The sequence below is a fragment of the Mesocricetus auratus genome, unplaced genomic scaffold, assembly GCF_017639785.1.
Source record: "Mesocricetus auratus isolate SY011 unplaced genomic scaffold, BCM_Maur_2.0 Super-Scaffold_100046, whole genome shotgun sequence".
In the NCBI taxonomy this organism is placed as follows: Eukaryota; Metazoa; Chordata; class Mammalia; order Rodentia; family Cricetidae; genus Mesocricetus; species Mesocricetus auratus.
In genome coordinates this window covers 1,231,430-1,252,862 of record NW_024429223.1, presented here as the reverse complement: position 1 = coordinate 1,252,862, position 21,433 = coordinate 1,231,430, and the positions used below count along the sequence as shown (strand labels likewise).

Below are 21,433 nucleotides of genomic sequence, written 5' to 3'. Positions count from 1 at the left end.
GGATCTAACACATGTGCTCTCTGGACACGGACACAGGAAAGTATATATAAACATAAGACACAGTATCTCACAAGACAGAAAATTTTCCTGGCTTCACCAATGACATACATTTTTTTTTCACTTCAAAAAGAAAGGTTTCATAAGGTTTTGGTGGCACAGACCTGTAATTCCAGCTATCTGCAAGGATGGATCTCATGAGACTCTCAAACTTGAGGCCTGCCTGAGCCACAGCGAGTTCAGAGCCAGCCTTGGCAACTTAGTAAGATGCTGCTCAAAATAAAAAAGTATGGCGGGTTTTAGTAGATAACCATAAAAGAATAAACTGCCTAAGGATATGCACTCAGCTAATCATTGTAAGATTTTGACACCGTGCATAATAAACAACTAAAGGAAGGTACTGGAAAGCATCTAAACCAGGTAGGAAACAGAGGAGAACTTATTGCTCGGAGGACAACAAATAAAAGAACTGTCCATTTTCTAGCCTTTTGCCTGAGGGTTCCTGAAACCCTGCAGGTCTCAAGTAAGAAAACAGCTTACTTCCTCCAGGTGACAGAGGCCAAGGCTTTCGGGCTGGTGTAGTTCCAGGCCTGCTAGGACTACATAGTGAGACCCCGTCTAAAACAACAAAAACTCTAAAATGCATAAGGATGGATTTTCTGAGCCAATATTTTGAGCGACATTCCAGTTCGGTACCGTGACCTGTGTATAGATATTTACTTCTGTATTCAAATTCAAAATTAGAACAGTTTTTCTTTGTTTTGGAGACAGAGTTTGACTGTGTAGCCTTGGTTGGCCCAAACTCAGGGATCTATTGCCTCTGTCTCCCAAATGCTGGAATTAAAGCCGTGTGCCACCATGCCTGGCAAGAACAAATTTTGGAAGAGTAAATCTATGTCATTAGTACTCTAGGAAAGATGTTACTGGAACAGCACAAGCTCTTGGGACTCGTGGGCACCATGGAAGGAACACATGGAAAACACAGGGGTCTTGATTAGCAGTCATCAGGTCTTACAACATTTAAGACAACACTTGTGCCACTTTCCAGAACATTATTCTGTCCGTTTTACCTTCATCTTTACTCAGGCATGTGAATAAGGCAACAGGTTTGCATGCTTTTAAAAATTATTTTTCTGCACGTAGAGTCAGGGGTGTCCGTGTACCAGGATGCATCTGTGGGGGTCCTGCATGAGTCGGGGTTTCCCTTCCTCCTTGTGGGTCCTGGGGGTCATCAGGTTTTGCACAAAGTGCCTTAGCCTGATTAGCTGTCTCCAGTTAGGGTCTTGTAGCTCGGGGTGGCCTCAAACTTGCTACGTAACCAAGGATGGCCCTGAACCTCGAATCCTCCTGTGTTTACCTCCTAGGAATATGAGTATGCACCACCACCCATGGAGCTTGCTAGGCAAGCACTCCATCAACCAGGGTTAATTGTAGCACTTCAAAAACAAGTTGTGAACAGAGCAGCATAAAATAAGCAGCTCCCCAAGGAGCAGGAATCAACACCTCACCTGAGCCATGGTTTTGAGATCCCAGCTCCTCTGCAGGAAAGTGATAGGGTAATTCCTAAAATAGCAAAACCAAGAAGGGCTAAGCGTGGGCACTTAATCACCTTACAGCTGGCTCGAAGGGCTTACATTAATAAATTGAAGCCATCTCTATGTGTCGGGCTCTTGTCTCCTTTGTACATCCTAAATGAATGTACTATATTGGAGCTAATGAGCTATTTCATTCCCACATCCAAAGATATAGGCTTTTGGAACTTGGGCAAGAAGCACCTACCCCAAACAGCCTACACTTACGGGTGCTTCAGGCTGCTCCCTAACAAGGCCAAACCATGTGTAACAATACATGGGAATACCCATCACCCCACACCTGAGGAGCACATGGACACAAACCTTTTTATGATTATCTAGCAGGCATCAATTCTAGTTACAGTTTGAGTCCTCTACATATTGGTGAAGAAAAGATCGAACTTAAAAACAATCAAGTTTCTTTTCACAAATGTGCTCTTATAATTCATTATGTTTTCCTATTGGGTTATTTTTATTTTATAGATGCGTATTAGTTCTTTGCCTCTTGACACACTGTCTTACACAGTCCAAGATGGCCTGAAACTTGCTAAGTAGATGAGGATGACCTGGAACTCCTGATTCAACTATCTCCTCCAAGTTACATATTTTACGTGTGCATGTATGTACACGCACCGTGTGCATTACGCTATCCTCGGAGGACAGAAGATAACAGCTGTGACCTGCCAGGAGGGTGCTGGGAACAGGACCCAGGTCCTCTGCGAGAGCAAAGAATGCTCGTAACAGCTGCGTCAATTCTGCAGCCATCAAATGTCTTTGTAACAGGATGGTAACTTCTGATTAAGTCACAGTGAAATCCCAAAGTCAGTAAATGTCAGGCAAATGTCAAGGGTTCCCCACCAGACCCCCCAAACCCTGTTTTCTTGTCTGTAAAGTTTTGTGTCCACAACAGGCTGGAAAGCTGAGAACAATATATCTTTAAGTGGGTAGTTGTTTTTAGGATATAATTTTCCTGGGGGGATGAAAAAAATGTGTGCTTATAAGCAAACAGCTTCTTATAGGTGCCACTAGGAACTAAAGTTGTGAGGGAATGTTTGACAAGAATGCCTGTGACCAGAAGGCAGTAACCCTCACCTTAACACCCCAAGGTGATGACCCCCAGGGTGCTGGCAGAAACAGGCGGGTGTCTGAGGTGGAGGCCTGCCTGATCTACAGAGTGAGCTCCAAGACAGCCAGGGCTACAATGAGAAATCCTGTGTCAAAATAAAACAAATCTACCTATCGTACTTGTTACTTGCCCATCAAATTATAAAACAGCAACTGGAGGGGAAAAGGGACTAGTCAAAGAAACACACCCTGAGCAGAGCCGAAGGAACACACTTTGCCCCTGGAATCGCAGTCAGTGAAAGAAATGCACCCTGGCCCTAAAATTAGAGCCAAAAGGCTAAAAAGGACGAGAGAAAGAAACACACTTTGACCCTGGAACCAGAGCCAAAATCTGACCTTAAATCCTGTGCAGAAAACCAACCAATCCTTGAGCAGAGCTCTAGCCATTCTGAGCTGAGCTCAAGGACTGAAATCTCCCTGGAAAAACTCTACCCTACATAAACCCCGTGTCTGTTCAGCGTGTGGCTGTCAGACTGGTAGAGGGCAGCCACGCTCTGGGACTCTTCCGTCCCAATAAATCTCTTGAATAAGGTTTGGGTGAGAACTTCCTTCGTGGGAATGGAGTGGAGGAGAGAACTTTTCCCAGAGCAGAGCAAAGCAGAGCAACTAACTGGAGCAGGGCTGTAACACAAAAGCCAGGGAAACTTTTCCCTAGCGAAGCGGAGTTTACACTACCCCCTCCCCCACTGTTAACAATTTCCCTGGGGGAGCCCTACCCTGCCCGAGCAGAACTGGGGGAAGCCTTTCCCTGGAGCAGGGCTGTAAGCTGCTATGCTTCCTGTGGCCTGTGGTATTCTGTGGCTCCCGAGTGCCAGAAAACCCTTCCATCCTATCCATCGTAAAGCTCACTGCAACTATTCAGAAAAGTTTAAACAATACTAAGTAGCCAAAACTGAGGTTTCTTAAGTCCCATAGTGGGCAACTTAACGGGGCCTCCCAGGACTTTGAAAACAAACATTTCAAAATTAGACTTAATCAAACTGTATCGCTCACTGTAGTCAGCATCCCAGAGGCCCCCAAGGCAAGCACAATCTCAGAGCCTACAATCGCAAACAAATCAGCTCACTTTAGAACCCAGACACAGGCATTTCCCTCTTCCTTTCGGGTGAGCAATCGGTAAAGCACGAAGCCCCGCCTACAACGACAGCCTTAAAGAGACACACACAGGTGCAGTCTCCAGGGGGAACGCCACAGTTCCCGTCCCTCTCTTGCTGAGCAACCCTTGTCCCGGGGCACAGCCTCTAGAAACTCGCCCCGACACACACTCAGAGGCTGTCCCGTAAGCTCTGAGGAACTTGTGGCAGGCTCTCTGAAGACTGCTTCTCCTCTCTTCTCACCGAGTTAGTCTCAAGCAAGTCCTCGTCAAGGTTCCACAAACTCCACCCCCACCCTGAGTGCAGTAAATGCTGGAAACCAAGTGTTCAGACACGTGGACCTGTTGGGGGCACGTTTATACCCAAACCATAGCTTGAGATCCCGAGGCTAGAGATTTTGACGGCAGCCTAGGCTGAGTGAGTTGTTGCCTCAAAATACACTAAAAGAGAATCTGAGAGGATGTGTGCTTCCAGAATAGAATATAACCTTCTAGGACGCAGGATACGCATACAATCAGAGGCTTTTAAAAATAAAATTTAATTATATTTGTGGGCATGTATGTGTGGGAGCAAGCATGAAGCAGTCAGCTGTCTCCATCGTGTAGGTTCTAGGGATCCAACTCAGGTCTTCAGGCTTGACATCAAAGAGCCTTCACTAGCTGGGCCATGGGCAAAAGCCCATGCCAGATCAAGGCTCCTCCCCGCACCCGTCTCTGTCTGTGTGTCTGTCTGCCTGCCTGCCTGCCTGCCTGCCTGTCTCTGCTTACAGATCCCAGATGTAACTCTCAGATACTTCTCCAACCCAGGCCTGCCTGCTACCATGCTCTCTGCTACGATCGATGATAATGAACTAGTTCAAGTCTAGCCTGGGCTACACGACAAGTTCCAAGTCAACCATGGTTACATAGAGGAAACTCATCTTAGAGAAAAGAACGCTCAGAAGACTCTTATTTTGGCAGGATGTGTGCGTGTGTTGGGACACAAATCAGACGGTCCTATTGACAGTGGAGCTAGAGGAAACATCTGGAGTTCGTTTTATAAAACTCACAAACAATTCAATTTCTTTTTGTGCGTCTGTTTGCATTTTTATACATGCATAAATTTTGTACCTGACCACAAAGAGCCTATGAAGCAACCCCAAGATCTCTCATGCATCCCTTTTGCTTTGATTACCAGGGCTCAGATTTATCCCTGGGCTTTCTGGGCACTGGATTCAGTTTACGAAAGATGAGATTTAGAAACAATGCTTGCTTAATAAGGTACTGAAGTTACACCTCCATGCATTCATTTACAAGAATATACCTCTGGGCAACTTTCTAGTTATAGCCCCTGGTCTCCCTCTGTTGGAACCACTGTCTCGTGGAAGTCTCAAGGTTTCTCTATGCCCTCCTGGGCTTCTTTGTCTCTCAGCTCCCACTTAGAACTTACAGAAATTCCCTCTGGTGGAGTTCATTTTTTGGCCCTTCCTCTCGTTCTCTGTGAACTTAGATATTCAAGCAACAGCTATGGCCTCTGTACAGTTCAGTAGTCAAAACTGACGTTTGGTTTTCAGTAGTGACAACTTCTGCCACCGCACAAATGATCTAAAACTCTTTTGTGTCTAAATTTGCTCTCTCCTCCTCTATTTCTTCCTCTCCACACTTGCCCGGGGTAGCTCTTCCATACGATGTCTGTTGTCCAAGAGACTCCCACCTCCAACCATAGCCCATCATCATAGGCTCAGGAAATTGCTCTGTGTTAGGCTGTCAAAGGCCAATTCAGTCCTGTACAACTCCCTTATCCATCTCTCCTTCACTGGGGCTTACCCCCGTGACTGTTTTCTCTATGACCAAAACAAAGATCACCGTAAAATTAGCCAGAAACTAAAAGAGGCTACCAATATGCACTCTGCAAATACCGTGGGGCAAACCTGGGCCACCCTAGTTAAACATCAGCTACTGAATATCACTCTGCCTGGTTGCTTTGGAGAATGCTGGCTTTCTGTTCTCCTGGATCAAAATCATCACCATCATTCACAGTTTCACCCACTGGACTACTAGACTCTGTCACCTTGCCTCTAATTAGCTGCTTCCAGCCAAATGCCACCACCACCTCTTATACTCTTTGCAGACTGTCTTAACTCCTCGGGACACACGTTATGGGCACACTGGATCCCTCAGACTGTAATACTTTGACTCTGAGCTCTACCGCCCAGACCTTATGTCTGAACATCCACACTGCCTCCATCCTTGGTGGCACTTCCAACTTACCACTGACTATCTGCTGGGTAGTCTGCGACTTGTGTCATGGTGTTCCTTTTTCTAAAATTAGGACTGGTACCTGGTGAAGACCAGCATTCCCAACACAGGGTTTATACTGGCATGGCATGACAGATAGTCGGATCCTACCCTTTCTAGAAGTCCTGGGTATAACCACCACATCACCACTGGAGAGGCAGGACTAACCACTTCCCTAACTGCTGTCAGTTTTCCTCTCAGTTCATCCAGGATCTCCAGTAAGAGGCTCAGACCATCCTTACCCTCTAGAGCCAAACAGACTCACTGGCTGTCACAGTGCTACAAAACCAGCAAGGATTAGATTTACTCCCAGCAGAGGGAGGTGGTCTCTTCCTCAGGGAGAAATGCTGCCTCTTCAATAACTAATTGGGTACAGCAAAAGACAAGAGCCAACAAGTCCAGATGGATCTCTAAAAATGTAAGAAACAGCTCAATGCCTCTGGATAGTGGATCATTGACAGTCCAAAATAGAACTGGATACTACCCTTCTTAACTCCTCTTCTCTTTTTCTCTTTTTTTCTTTTTTGGTTTTTGACACAGGTTTCTCTGTGTAGTCCTGGTTGTCCTGGAACTTGCTCTGCAGACCAGGCTGGCCTCTGTAAAGGGAAACCTTTTCCTTGAGAGAAGCCTTCCCGCCAGCCTGGTTCCACAGCCGCATCAGTCCCAAATAAACACACAGGAGGCTATATTAATTATGAAGCTGTTGGCCTTGCTTGTTTCTTACTGGCTAGCTCTGACTTAAGTAATTACCCCATAATTGTTAATCTAAGTATTTCTCTTACCAGAGAATAGTTCCAGGCTTCCTACCCCATGGCGTTACATCTTGACTCTCTGTGTTTCTCCTACCCAGAGTCCTCCTGGACTCCTAGTCCCACCTATCTTGCTTTCCTATTGGCCAACAGTGTTTTATTGACATATACACAGGACTTCCTCCATCAGGCCTCCAACTCACAGAGATCCGACTGCCTCTGCCTCCTGAGTGCTCTGGGATTAAAGGTGTGTGCTATAACAACCTGGCCCTCTCCTCCTGATATTTTCCTGTTGGCTTAGTAACTGCACATGAATCTACTGATATTTTAATTATCGTCTCTGTCCGACAGTTCCTCACTCAGATCCCTGCAGGTGGCAGCCTGGCAGGGCTTCTGGTCCTGAGGCCCAGGCTCTGCAGTGGCCATGATGTGCAGGTTTAAATTAAGTCTATTTATCAATAAGATTCAGAAGTCAAAGGCTGGGGTGAAGATCTACTAGCTCAGAGAGGCTGAGTAGCAACTAGTTGACCTTGTTTTTTGGCCAGAGACACCCCAAGAGATATGCCTCTTCCCTTGTTCCAGAACCAAGAGGAAGCTCAAACTCCAGTGCCAGCCGGTTCCTTCCTGTGTGTTTTCTCTATCCAAGTTGCTGGCTTCTCTGTGGCCTATGCCTGTCAGCTAGCCACTGGCTACACCCCCAGTTCAAGGGATAACCTCATTGGACAGTCTCAGGAGTGCCCGAGTGTGATCAAAATATCGCAGCACACCTTTTTCTTAATCCTACTATTTGAATCCTAGTTTATAAACTTCTTGTCTAGATTTCAACAACAGATCCATAAGTTGAGTTTTTTGTTCTTTTTTGTTTTTTCGAGACAGGACTTCTCTGTGTAGCTTTGTAGACCAGGCTGGCCTCGAACTCACAGAGATCTGCCTCCCGAGTGCTGGGATTAAAGGCGTGTGCCATCATTGCCCAGCTCCAAAAGATTTTTAACCAGACATTTTGTTTTTGTTTTTGTTTTGAGACTTGGTTTCTCTGACAGGGTTTCTCCCCCGTGTCCTGGAACTCGCTCTGTAGACCACCTGATCTTGAACTCACAGATATCCATCTGCCTCTGCCTCCCCAGTGCTGGGACTAAAGGCGTGCGGCACCAATGCCCAGCCTAACCAGACTTTTAATCAATTGCTATTACAGGATTACAAGCCCTGGCTATGAAGGCCGAAGCCTGCAGCTCCCAATTATACCCTGATGATGGTCAAGCTTGGTCAAAGGACTTAGCTGTCCCTGTTCAACAGGAAGTAGTCTGATATTGCCTCCTTTCCCTACTCCTTAGTGTTTATCAGTAATAAACAAAAGGGGGGAATGTAAGCCCCTTGTGGCACACGAGTGACCAGGCCCTGCCCCTGAGGCCCTCCAGCCGCCAGGTTCCACCCACACAACACTCTAACTGCCTTAACAGGCAGACCCAGTCCCTGCCCTACAGAGTAAAAGGCCCAAGCTCAGGACCTGAAATCCCACTGATCCCCCTGTGGCTCGGAGGCCGTTCAGTTGATAAAGTGCTTGCATAAGGACCCGAGTTACCTCCCAGAAGTCACGTGAAAAAGTCAGGTGTGGTGGCACAAGCTTGTAAGCCTGAAGATTGGAGGTGGAGATGGGAAGGGTCTCCGGCCAGGCAATCTAGCTACTTGCTGAACTCCAATCTGTAGAGACCCTTCATAAAACGAGACGGCCAGCTTCTGAGAAGCTGAGGTTGTTCTCTGGAACACACACACACACACACACACACACACACACACACACACACACACACACGCTTTGCCATTTGACTTGAGTAGTACCATCTATAGGTCTTGGGTAAAAGCTGTATTTTCCCACCCACTTCCAGTTTCAAGCATCTTGTAGGTTTTCCAGTGCTGATCAAAGGGAATGCTGAATGCTTCTCTTTCCTTAGCACATTTGGTATTAGCTGTGGCTAAAGGCCACCCCAAGTTTCTGACATTACTGTATTAAGATTTGTGCTCTGACTAAAAGCCTCTCTCTGTACACGATTCTCTTCGCTTCCCATTCTCCACCATATTATTGCCAGAGTTACCTCCTCACATGAATTCCGTGCGGTCAGTGAATGACTGCTTTTCCTGCCCATCTGCATACACACCCGCATGAACGCCTGGTGCCTGCAGAAGCCAGAGGAGAGTATTGGATCCTCTGGAACTCCAGGTACAGACAGTTGCGAGCCATCATGTGGGAGCTGGGAACTGAACCTGAGTCCTCTGCAAGAGCAGCCAGGGCCGCTGAACCCTCTCTCCAGACCAGAATTCTGTCATCCGAACCATTGTCATATTGGGGAAATTTGCCGTAGTTTTCTTCTGAGTAAAATTACCTCCTGTTATCAAAGTTCAGAGTTACTGGCAGTATGTACTAAAGCTGACTGAACCCACAGACACGGCAGTTCCGCCCCATGAATATACACAGGAAAGTGCGTACATGTATATTTTTATTATGACCTCAAGCAGCCAACTCTGCAAAAGTCCACTGGCAGCAGAAGGGGTAAAAGTGATATACTTATACAATGGGATTCTACACAGGATAAATAATGAACTTCTGCCACATGCACTCGTGACCGGACCGAGGCAGCGAGCTGTGCGTGAAGGAGAGAACATTTGGTAAGCAATCGATTTTATGTAAGGTTTATAATGTGTGGATCCCAATTTACAAAGCGTTAAGTCGGAACTGTAGTTAATGCTGAGGAGGTAACGATTTTCATTTCATACAGACAAGCTGCATTTGGCCATTGGTCTGTTACTGATTCACAAGTAATATACCTCATGAGACTGAAAATAAGCAAATGACATGTGTATAGTAGTTCATCAGAGGTCACTGTAGTCTGCTGAGTCCAGTAATACAAAAATGAAGCCTTCATTTTTTTGTCACTTAATTTATCCAATAGTATTTGTGTGTATGACAGGTTAGCAAAGCAGTAAATATAAGGAATAGAACTTAAAAATGCTCAGTACTAAAATAAAGAAAATAAAGGTGGTGGTGCACGCCTTTAACCCCAGCACTGGGGTGGCAGAGGCAGGCGGATCTCTGTGAGTTCGAGGCCAGCCTGGTCTATATAACAAGCTCTAGGGCAGCCAAGGCTACATAGTGAGACCCTGTCTCAAAAAGCTAAAAAAAAACAAATAAAAAAAATCACACCATTCACTGACTTCTCACGTTTTCTGCCTTGTGAGTTTTCTGGTGGGCAATGAGGTTTGACTTACAACTGAAGAATTTTCCGCATTCTTTACACTCATAGGGCTTTTCTCTTGTGTGAGTTTTCTGGTGGCGGATGAGGTTAGATTTCCTGCTGAAGGCTTTCCCACACTGGGGACAGCCATTGGACTTTTCTCCCGTGTGGATTCTGTAGTGGACGGTGAGGATTGCCTTCTGGCGGAAGGACTTGCCACAGTCATTGCAGATGTAGGGCTTCTCCCCGGTGTGAATTCTCTGGTGGAGGGTGAGAGTTGTCTTCTGACAGAAGGACTTGCCACAGTCGGTGCAGATGTAGGGCTTCTCCCCGGTGTGAGTCCTCTGGTGGACAGTCAGGGTTGTTTTCTGGATGAACGCCTTCTCACACACAGTGCACTGATAGGGCTTCTCCCCCGTGTGAGTTCTCTGGTGGTCGACGAGGTACGACTTTTTCCTGAAGGCGTTTCCACACTGAGTGCACTCGTATGCCTTCTCCCCCGTGTGTGTCTTGTGGTGTCTGGTGAGGGTCGCCTTCTGGCGGAAGGACTTCCCACAGTCCATACAAAGGTAGGGCTTCCCCTCCGTGTGTGTTTTTTCGTGAAGCGTCAGGGCGGTCTTCTGACGGAAGGCTTTTCCACACTGGCTGCAGATATAGGGCTTCTCGCCCGTGTGGATCCGTTGGTGCTCAATGAGGTAGGACTTCCTGCGAAAGCTGTTCCCACAGTAAGGGCACTGGAAGGGCTTCTCCTCCATCTGAGGTCGGGGGTGCATGACAAAAACTGGCTTTCTGCAGAGGAATTTCCCGTATTTGTTGTACGTGGAGGATCTCTTTTCCATAAGACTATGCGGATGAATACCAACGTCTGACTTTTCTAAAAAAGCCATCTCGTCTTTGTTGAAGTTGAAGCTTCCATCTGCTAGGGGAGCTCTATTATTTGGAAACACCATTCCTCTCATAAGGAAGGAGCTGTCATATTCGTTGCATTCAAAAGGCTGTTCTGGAATCTGGGTCCCTGGGTGGTGAGCCAGCTGTTTAGGACCGAGACCCCTTTGTACTTGCTTATGGAAGGTGGCTTCCGCATGAGTTTTCTCATGCTTGGAATCCAGGACTGATTTCTCCCATCCATTATCACCGAATTTCTCTCTTCTGGGGTTTATATCTCTATTAATGAATTCTGAAATATTTTTCAAAACCTTCCCACCAGATTTATATTCACATAGTGTTTTGGAAATAATATGGTTCTTGCCCAGTGTTTTCCCATAAATGCTGCTTCTCTCCTTAATTAATTTCTTGTGGTTGATGATTACAATGGATTTAGAATGCTTGTCTTGACAGTCTTTTAACTTCACCAAAACATCTTCATCTTCTAGGAAAGAATATAATTAATTAGTAATACTTTAAGCCTATATATGCATGCATAGAAGCAATGGTCATATATGTAATATATGCATGCATAGAAGCAATGGTCATATATGTAATATATGCATGCATAGAAGCAATGGTCATATGTATAACATGTGCATGCATAGAAGCAATGGTCATATATATAACATATGTATGCATAGAAGCAATGGTCATATGTATAACATGTGCATGCATAGAAGCAATGGTCATATGTATAACATGTGCATGCATAGAAGCAATGGTCATATGTATAACATGTGCATGCATAGAAGCAATGGTCATATGTATAACATGTGCATACATACATATTATATATATTCACACACAAAATGCTTGATGTGTTGTTATTATGGTTTACAAAAAGAATAGAATAACCCTTTTGTTTGTTTGTTTTTGAGATAAGGCCCCATGAGGATATTGACCTTGAACTTGCTATGTAGCCAAGGTGGGTGACTTTGGTTTCTGACCCTTCTCTCCACACACACATGGAAAGTTCTAAAGAGGTATCACCACCCTCCACAGCTTGTGTAGTGCTGGGTATCCAAGCCAGGGCTTCAACCATGGCAGGCAAGCATTCCAACCGGTCTACATTCTGGCCCCTTAACTTATCTCCTGATATTGAAAACCAACAAAACGCAGTCCCGGTATGCCGTTAAATTAGGAAAAAAACCCTAGCTGTCCTGGAACTCTGTAGACCAGGCTGGCCTCGAACTCTGAGTGCTGGGATTAAAGGTGTGTGCCACCACTGTCTGACATGGTTTCAGTTTCGTAACATGACGACTCTGGAGCCCCACAGTGGTGATGGTTGCAAGAAAAAAAAAGTGAATAGAGTTCATACCATTGAACTATATGCTTAAAATGATAAAGATGGTAAACTGCACTTTACTGCAATTCTAAAATAGATACCCCAAATATTCAAAGCTGTCCAATACCTGAGATTCAGCACCTGGAGGATTTTTTTGTCCTGGAACTAGTTTTGTAGACCAGGCTGGCCTAGACCCACAGAGATCCTCCTGCCTCTGCTGGGATTAAAGGTGTGAGCCACCACGGCCCGGCAAACTTTTGTTTTCTTATGAAGCATTAGAATCAAACCCAGGTCCTTGAGTGTCTTAGGCGCTCTAGCACTGAGCTGTGCCTTCATCCATCCCACATAATTTTTACATCTACAACTTACCCAGATAACTTTGACTTGGAAAAATTCTCTCTGTCCATAGCTCTTCTCCTTGTTCCAATTTGCGGATCATATCAGGCTTTGTTATGTGAAATCCTATAATGAAGGAAAAGGAAGGGAGGGAGGGAGGGAGGGAAGGAAGAAAGGAAGGGAAAAGAGAAAAGTGAGACTTGATCTAAACTACTGAGAAAGACAGCCTCACGGTGCTACGTGGGGTATAAATTAATGTCTAACCAAAGTCAATACTCATATGTTCTATGGAACGTGCGTCTCATCTCAGAACTCTGGAGACAGAGGCAGATGGATTTCTGTGAGTTTGAGGCCAGCCAGGTCTACAGAGTGAGTTCCCAGACAGGCTCTAAAGCTACACAGAGAGAGCCTGTCTGGAAAAAGGCAGCCACACAAAAAAATCATATACTCTGTTGCTGGAGACTGGCCCAGCAGTTAGAAACATTGGCTGCTCTCCCAGAGGACCCAGGTTCAATGTTCAGCACCCATACGGCCACTCACAACCACCCATAATTCCAGTTCCGGGAATCCAACACTCTCTTCTGGCCTCTGCAGGCATCAAGCACACACATGGTTCACAGATCTGCAGGCAAAATACTCACATATATTAAATAAAAATAAGTCTAAAAAATCGATTATTGGGCCAGGCATGGGAGTGCACGCCTTTAATCCTAGCGCTCAGGAGGCAGAGGCAGGAGGATCTTTGTGAGTTCAAGGCCAGCCTCGTCTATGTAGCAAGCCCCAGAACAGAGGAGGCATCTCTGCTGCTAATGTGCTGGCTGGTCAAGCATCAGAGCCCGGTTTCGAACTCTTGAAAGGATGCGAGTGACACTTACCCACAGAGATGAAGTGGCAGTAGTTTTCTAACATCACGTCCCTGTAGAGGGCCTTCTGAGCGGGGTCTAGCTGCTGCCACTCCTCCTGGGTGAAGTCCACAGTCACATCCTTGAACGACACGGATCCCTGTAAGGGCACACGCTATAGCAGTTCATCCTGGAGTTACTGGAGACGGTTTACAACTAAATGTTGGGGGACTAGGCTGGGAATGGTCAGAGGATGCACTAGTTTGTAAAACTTTACCTTTTAAGAAGATTTGTTTACTTTGGGGGTTGCTTATGTTTATTTTACGTGTGTAAGTTATTTGCCTGGATACGGTATGTTTACCACGTAGCTACGGTGTCTGAGGCGAGGAGCCAATGGAGTGACAGGCTGTTACGGGTGCTACACTCTGTGTGGGTGCTGGGAACTGAACACAGTCCTCTGCCAGAGCACGAGTGGTCTTCTTTGAAGAAAAGAAGATTAAGACTAAGTCCGTCTACGTAGTGGCTGTCTTGAAGGCCTCTGCCTCTGAGTGCTGGGATTGAAGGTATGTGTCACCAATGTGATGTCTGCAACCAGTACTCTTAATCACAGGACCACCCCTTCCCTGTGCTGTTTGTGCTAAGCTCTCTCTCTCTCTCTCTCCCTCTCCCTCTCTCCCTCTCTCTCTGTCTCTCTTTCTCTCACTCTCTCTCTCCTCTCTTTCTAAAAATACATCCAGAAGTATTGACCTTTTATCTCAGGTTTAAAATATAAATACTCTTATACCACACAGTTTTGTTTTGAATTCAAATGGTTGACAGATGGACCAAAATGATAAAACCTTGATTCTGCTCAGGAGAAGTTACAAGGAGAGGCGTATGAGAAACTCACTCAATAGGTATCAAAACACACTGAGGAAAAATGTACAAAGCAAAGAAAAATTTTCATTTTGTAATCTGAAGCTTCATTGAGCATACAAAATTTTGTACTTAGAATAAATCTCTATTGCGGGAATAAAAGGCACTATTAAAAAAAAACTCATGGGATACCTCTAATCTAAGCACTCAGGAGGCAGAAGCAGGTGAACCTCTGCCTGTTCAAAGTCAGCTTGGTCTACATATAGAGTTCCAGGATAGCCAAGGTTACATAGAAAGATCCTGTCTCAAAAACCAACAAAAATTTTAATAATAAAAATGAACCTGATCACATTTCCAACATATTATTACTGATAAACCATCAATAAGCATTAGTGACAATTTATACACTTAATCACTATGGCTCTTGAATGCACACTTAGTAATTTTTTTCTTTCCAACGTATGATCTTGTATATTCTCCTGCAATTCACACAGGCCTGACCACAAAGTGGGCTGGAGAGACGGCTCGGCAACTAAAATCATTCACCTCTCTTGTAGAAGAGACAGAATTTAGGTCCCATCACCCACATCTGGAAGCTTACAGCCACCTCTAACTCCATCTCCAGGGGATTTGCTGGCCTCTTCTGGCTTCCACAGGCACCCACATTAATACACACACACACACACACACACACACACACACACACACACACACACACACACACACACACAGAGACACACACAAAGACAGAGACAGAGAGCGAGGAATGCAAATTAAACACGAAGAAACATAATACATGTTATATGGTAATGTTCCTTAAGAACAAACCAACCAAGCCCGAGTCTGACTCATGGTCTCCCCACCTCAGATTCCCTGAAGACTGGAGGTGTGTGTCACCATTCCGGCTACTGGAGGTAGTACTCCTCAAGACTGGAGAAGGTAACCACTGTTGGAGATTACGCTGCAGAGATTAGTGGGCTAAGAAGGACCACTGGTTCCCACATGATGCAGTTTAAGAGAACTGGTTATGACCGCCTGTAGGCTGAAGAGGACGGGCACAGCTTTTGGGTTCTCTGGATAAGTAAGTATGTGAGAGCCGGGAGAGGGGAAGTGGAGAGAGCCGGCTGTAGTGGTGCATGCCTCTAATCCCGGGACTCAGGAGGCAGATACAGGAGGACTGCTGCAGGTTCAAGGCCAGCCTTGGCTACTCAGTGAGTTCCAGATCACTAGGACCATTCAAGGAAGTCCTGTCTCAAGACAAACAACGAAAAAGAAAGAAAGAGAAGAATATTAGAACAGGAAGCAGAGGAAACATCAGGCGGGACCACAGAAGGTCGTGAAGGAACTGATGAGTGTATGGAATGGGTGGGTGGTGACTATTACAGTTTGTTTGGTTTTGAGACAAGGTCTTACATATTCCAGGTGGGTCTCTAACCTGTTTCAGGACATTTAGAATACAGACCTGTACCACCATGTCCAGCTAATGTGGCGCTGTGGATTGAGCCAGGAGCTCCAAGCATGCTAAGCAGCGCTGCTCACAGAGCTACATTCCCAGGCCCTGCATGCTGAATATGTGGTCCCGGTGCTCTGTCTAGACAGATGCCTAGCATGGGCTGAGGTATCTGATAGTCACAGAATCAAATTCCGTGTGGTCTTCCAAAGCAAATGTAACTGTGTATACAGGAAACAAGGATGTCAAAAACGTGAACCAATTAAAACTTGGGGGAAAACCAATACTTGAAGGATTGGGAGACGGGGAATTTTATGAAAGAAAAAATGAAAATAGGATAAGGTACTGAGGTTGATTCAAGGATAGACTACTTCAAGAGTGGACTAGCACATGTATCTTCTTCTCCTGCAATTGAATGTAAACTTTTAGAAGACAGAAAAAAGAAAAGGATAAACCTACAATAGTATTGAATACTGAGCAGGTTTCCCCTGACAGGTCACAGTTGGTAGGAACTTCTGGAAGACAAGAATCAATAGAAGATTAGAGAAGGGGCTAGAGAGATGGCTCAGTAACTAAGAGCACTTATTGCTCTTACAGAGGACCTGGGACCAACACCCACATGGTAATAAACTCCAGTTCCAAAGGACGGACACCTTCTTCTGACCGCCACGGGCACCATGCACACACATCAGACACATACATACATGCAGGCAAAACACTCATATACATAAAGAAATCTAGCTGGGCCGTGGTGATGCATGTCTTTGATCCCAGCACTCGGGAGGCAGAGGCAGGCGGGTCTCTGTGAGTTCTAGGCCAGCCTGGCTGCAGAGCAAGTTCCAGGACAGCCAGGGCCACACAGAGAAACCCTATTGTCCTCTTTTTGAATTGTTGCTGCCTTTTAGGCCATGGCTGCAGGAATCATCAACTTCAATTCGGCTGCAAGAGTATGGTGATATTTTGTTTATGATCCAACAAATAAACCTTGTCTGAAGATCAGAGTGCAGAACTAAGTCACTAGTTAGCCACACGCCTGGTTAAGAGCTAAGTTACTACTTAGCCCAGCGTCACCTGCGTCTCCAATCTGGACCTTAACTAGAGACCCTGGCCCTGACCTGAAAAATGTTTCATGGCAGCAAATTCTAATATCCAGGCAGCTGAAGCAACATTGCTAAGCAAATGTTCCTATTTCCTGAAGGAAAAGAAAGGAACTATCTCACCTTAGACGTGCCTTTGAGATTTGTGAGAGGCGAACCCCGTTGTCTTGGCTTCTCTTTCGGAACAGGAAAGAGTCCTGTAAAGGCAAAGATGGAGGAACATAAGGAGCCAGGAAGAAAACAGGCTCAGAGTAGATCTCTCGGAATAACTCAAACCTGTACATGTTTCCCCTGTGTCCACACACGCCTCTCCGAGTGCCTTCCCGAAACCCAGGACACAGGGCTGTGGAGAAGCAAACACGTCCTGCTTTCCCCTCCCCCGGATCAGAAGCCCTGCCTCTCGCTGAGCTAGGATGGATTCCGTGGAACCTGTGGTAGCCTGCAAATGCAAGATTTTGTTCAGCACTCTCCAATTTCCCGAGGCACACAGGCTTACTGAACAGGTCTGGGGATGTGACTCGGAGTTACAGCACTTGCTAGCATAAGCAGGACTCCAGGAACTTTGCCCAGCACTGCCCAAACCACAACTTCATGTTCTTTCTGTTGACGGGAACCATCACCAGTAGGACATGACATAACCTTCCCAAGCCCCCATGCACGCAGGTGAGAAGCCTTTATCTTGATCAGTTCTGTGCTATAGTCTAAAGGTATATATTTCTGTTTTTTCTTCTTTTGGTTTTTTGAGACAGAGTTTCTCTGTGTAGTTTTGGAGGCTGTCCTGGAACTCACTCTGTAGACCAGGCTGGTCTTGAACTCACAGAGACCCGCCTGCCTCTGCCTTTCTAGTGCTGGGATCAGGGCTGTATGCCACCCCCACCTGGCTTGGTATATATTTCTTATTGTGCTGAGCTGCCTTTAATATGTTTAACATTTCCCCTTTCTTGTAATTATATTTGGTTTGTTATATCTCCACTGTGGGTGTTTTCTGATTGACTGACTCCATGTTTTGATTTTTCTCCCCTAGTGTTCTATCACTGAATTATACTCTCAGATCCTCTTCTCTGCTCAAGATGCAAAAGCTTCTCTTATTTGGCTTCGCACCATGAGAATCTCCTCCTGTAAACAGTGTCTATCTATGTCTCCCATTGTATAATCAATGTTCCCTCGACTAATAGTTAAGTTCATCTTTTTTTTTTATTTTCAAGACAGAGTTTCTCTGTGTACCCTTGGCTGATCTGGAACTCACTCTGTGGACCAGGCCACCCTCGAACTCACAGAGATCCGCCTGCCTCTGCCTCCTAAGTGCTGGGATTAAAGGTGTGTGCCACCACCACCAGGCAAAGCAAACACCATCGTTATCACATATCATATCCTGTACTGGAACATACTCCATATGCTTCAAAAGACCTGGTCATATGCGACAGTTCCCCACAGTTTGCAAATATCTGGAATTTCTACGTTCCATTTCATGTCCTCATTGACTCTCTTGTCTCAAACTATTACGAAGCACAGCGAAGGGCTGGAGAACGGCTTAGTGCCGAAGAGCACTTGCTGCTCTTGCAAGGGGACTTAGGTTCAGTTCCCAGCACTTAACATGGTCGCTCACTGACACTGGTTACTCTAGCTCTGGCAGGGCGGGAGGAGTGTGCCCTCTTACGACCTCTGTGGGCACCAGGGTACACACATGGTGCAATATACTCATGCAGGCAAAACACGCATGCGCATGAAAATAAACACATCCTTTAAAAGGACAGTTACATAGGTATAATATGTACACATTACTTATTACTAATAGTTAATTCAAGAAGTAAGTATTGCATAACACATTTTAGTAATGGAGATATGGACACGGAAAAGAAATTGACCACCCTTGTCGATTTGCTGGCTCCCGTTTGGCTAAGCAAAGCCTGAAGTACTGACTGCCACAGTGAACGTTCTGGTTGGCAAGGCTACTTTAATCACTAAGATGAGGCTGGTCTTGGAAATAAAAGTGTGCTAAATAATTTTTATAATTTTCAGGAACAGAAAAATCCATTCACACCAGTGCCTGAAGAGTGGTAGTTATGAGTGCTACCCTTCCTGCAGGCTCCCATGCAACGCCATTCATTTAAACGCTGTTTGCATCGAACATCGTGCTTCCGGGTAATCGGCCTAGCCACTGGGAATGATGAAAATCTTACCGATTCCTCCCCAGTACCAGTGCCATCGTACTTTCTAAGTTACGACTTAGAAACCTGTGAGGCAGAGTTGCAGGCAACTAACCTGATAGTCAAACAGTGCACAACTTCCAGGCTTGGTGGTGCACGCACTACAGGAATCCCTGCACTTGGGAATACGTAATGAATCTCTGTCTTTTACAAAATGTACACATATGAGATCATACAGCACACCTCAATCACTTAAAGAACACACGTGAGCCTAGTGACAACCTTTCAGACATCCTTCAGGAAACCACCAAACTACAGCTTCACCTGTAATTCACGACCACAGGCGGTGACACAATTCCAGGCAAAGTCATTCACGATCACGTTCGCAGCTCACTTTCAATTCTCCCGTCTCAAATACGAGTCACACCTAATCTAAAAATAGACGCATGCCGCAGGACCCCTAAGCAAAAGGCTCCACCACCCATCTTTTCACACATCCAAGGAAATCGCCCCCTCCCCCCAAAATAACCCAAACACATAAGCAGGAGGAGTGCTGGGAGACAAACCCCAACAGACACCCCACATCCGTGCTGCCCAGGGTCCTGCTCCCAGCGACAGAGCTTCCTCGCGCTTAAACACGCAAACTACCCCTGCACCCGCCGGGTCCCCAGCAGTCCTCCTCAGGGTCACGCCCACGGACCACGCCCGAGGCCCTGTGCTACGGCTGAGTGTCCGGTCCCGCTTTCTTGCCCCCCCAAATTACCAGGCCCGGCTCGGACTCCCGGTTTCCTCCCAGGCCTCCCCATCTGGATTCGCTCTCTCTGTCGCTCTCGGGATCCGAAGCATCCGCTGCAGTCCTCAGCCTCTCCAGACGCCCCAGTTCCCAGCAGCCTCATCCCCCCTCCTGCTGCGGTTCAGCCTTCTGCGCCTGCGCACACATCCCGGGGGCTCGCACTCCCAGGAGCCTCTGGGGCAGCCCGTTAGATGCTGGGCGTCTGTCACTCGCCCAGCGCTTGTACAGGAGTCCTCTTGGCTGGGGCCTGAATTAGTTCCACCCAGACCTCCAGGCTGGCCCTGGAAGCTCGGCTTCGGGGTCACCTTCCTCTGGCGTTGTGGTCATCTTTTTCCTTTCCCTGTGCGCTGAGTTGAGCTGACCCGAGCCCGAGTGGAGGCGGTTCTTCCGAGCTCCGGGAACGGGAAAGGGGCTCGTGGGACTTTGGGCTGCCAACTGCTCGCTCATGGGAGTGCCTGGCTGGCTCGGTGTGGGGTGTGCACAGTGGGGGGGGGGCGCATGACTGGCTCTGATTAGGTTTGGATAACTGAACGGGACTGGGCTCTTGGCGATAACGTCATACTGCGAACACTGGATCTGTGGCAGCGCTATGCATGGGTCAAAATGGGCCCAATGTAGTCCCCACCCTCATTCTTTTTACTTAGGACGGCAGAATTTCATTTTGACAGTTCTGAGATGGAAGATTAGGTTCCGGAGAGCCTCTGGAGACCGTGGGAAAGACTGTGAGGTGTGTGGTCTCGCTTGAGTTCTGGTTGCAGTCTGTACACCTTGTCTTTCCCATGGGTAGCGCACAGAAAGCATACAGTATTACTCTGTATCAAGGTAGGAGCGCAGGGATGCCGATGGTTTTTTGCAATGTGTGCACTGGGATTTCTGTCACTGCCTCTGTCATTTCCCCAGGTAGCTACACTACACAGAATATAGCGAAATGCCTGCTAAAGGGAAAGTTGATAGTTGGAGACTAGAATGAAGGTTCGGACTTAGATACCAAAGCCTTGTGTTCCTTAGGGAGCTCTTAGAATTGTCCCCAAAGTAAAGTGCAAGAGAAGATGGAGTATTGAGGTTCCAAGGATAGGATTCCAACGACCGTTTTAGAAGTCCTGTATTGGTTAATGATTTTCCAGTAATTTAAGTCAATATGATGTATTAATCCATCAGTCAATGGAAAAAGGCAACGATAAAGCTACATTGAGTCTCCATTTTGGACCAAACAATATTCAATCTGAAAGGGGTATTTAATCCCAGTTGTATGGGCTTATTTGGAAGGACTATGTAGCACAAATTCGATTTGGTATTAATAATGAAGACCCAGAGACAGGTATTAGGCTTAAAGCTGAAGATCAGAGAAGCAAAGTGGCCTGCCACTAGAGAGTTCTCACCTCTACCAATGCTCAAACGGAAAGGGCGATCCTGTCCTCAGGCTGCATCTCCAGACAGCATCTCCAGACAGCATCTGTCTCCACCAGACCTCAGACTGTACCGTTCTCCTGTTTCCTCCCGCCTTGCGTTCCTCTCTAGTGCTAGGATTAAAGGCATGGGATCCCACATGCTGAGATCACCTTTGTGTGAGCTCAGTTTCTTTATAAAACTGGATCAATTTCCTGTAGCCCAGGGTGTCCTTGAACTAACAGCGATAGTCTGCCTCGGTCTCCTGAGTGTTGG

The 21,433-nt window shown here is 46.4% G+C and overlaps 1 protein-coding gene across 4 annotated transcripts; it reads right to left on the bottom strand.

Moving 5' to 3' along the window:
- Positions 1–9,287: 9,287 nt before the first annotated feature.
- LOC101836920 (zinc finger protein 382) lies at positions 9,288–19,926 on the bottom strand. 4 transcript variants are annotated; one of them, XM_013121793.3, is made up of 5 exons: positions 19,742–19,926; positions 16,955–17,028; positions 13,463–13,571; positions 12,621–12,713; positions 9,288–11,408 (listed from the first exon to the last, which is right to left on the bottom strand). In XM_013121793.3, exons 1-5 carry the CDS (start codon positions 19,872–19,874, stop codon positions 10,012–10,014), a joined length of 1,806 nt encoding a protein of 601 aa, XP_012977247.2. In that variant the 5' UTR covers positions 19,875–19,926; the 3' UTR covers positions 9,288–10,011. The 4 variants fall into 4 exon arrangements, with proteins under 4 accessions (XP_012977247.2, XP_012977246.2, XP_005081941.2 ...); XM_013121792.3 differs by having other exon boundaries at positions 9,288–11,405; positions 13,463–13,589; positions 19,742–19,925; XM_005081884.4 differs by having other exon boundaries at positions 13,463–13,589; positions 19,742–19,924.
- Between the last annotated feature and the right edge of the window lie 1,507 nt (positions 19,927–21,433).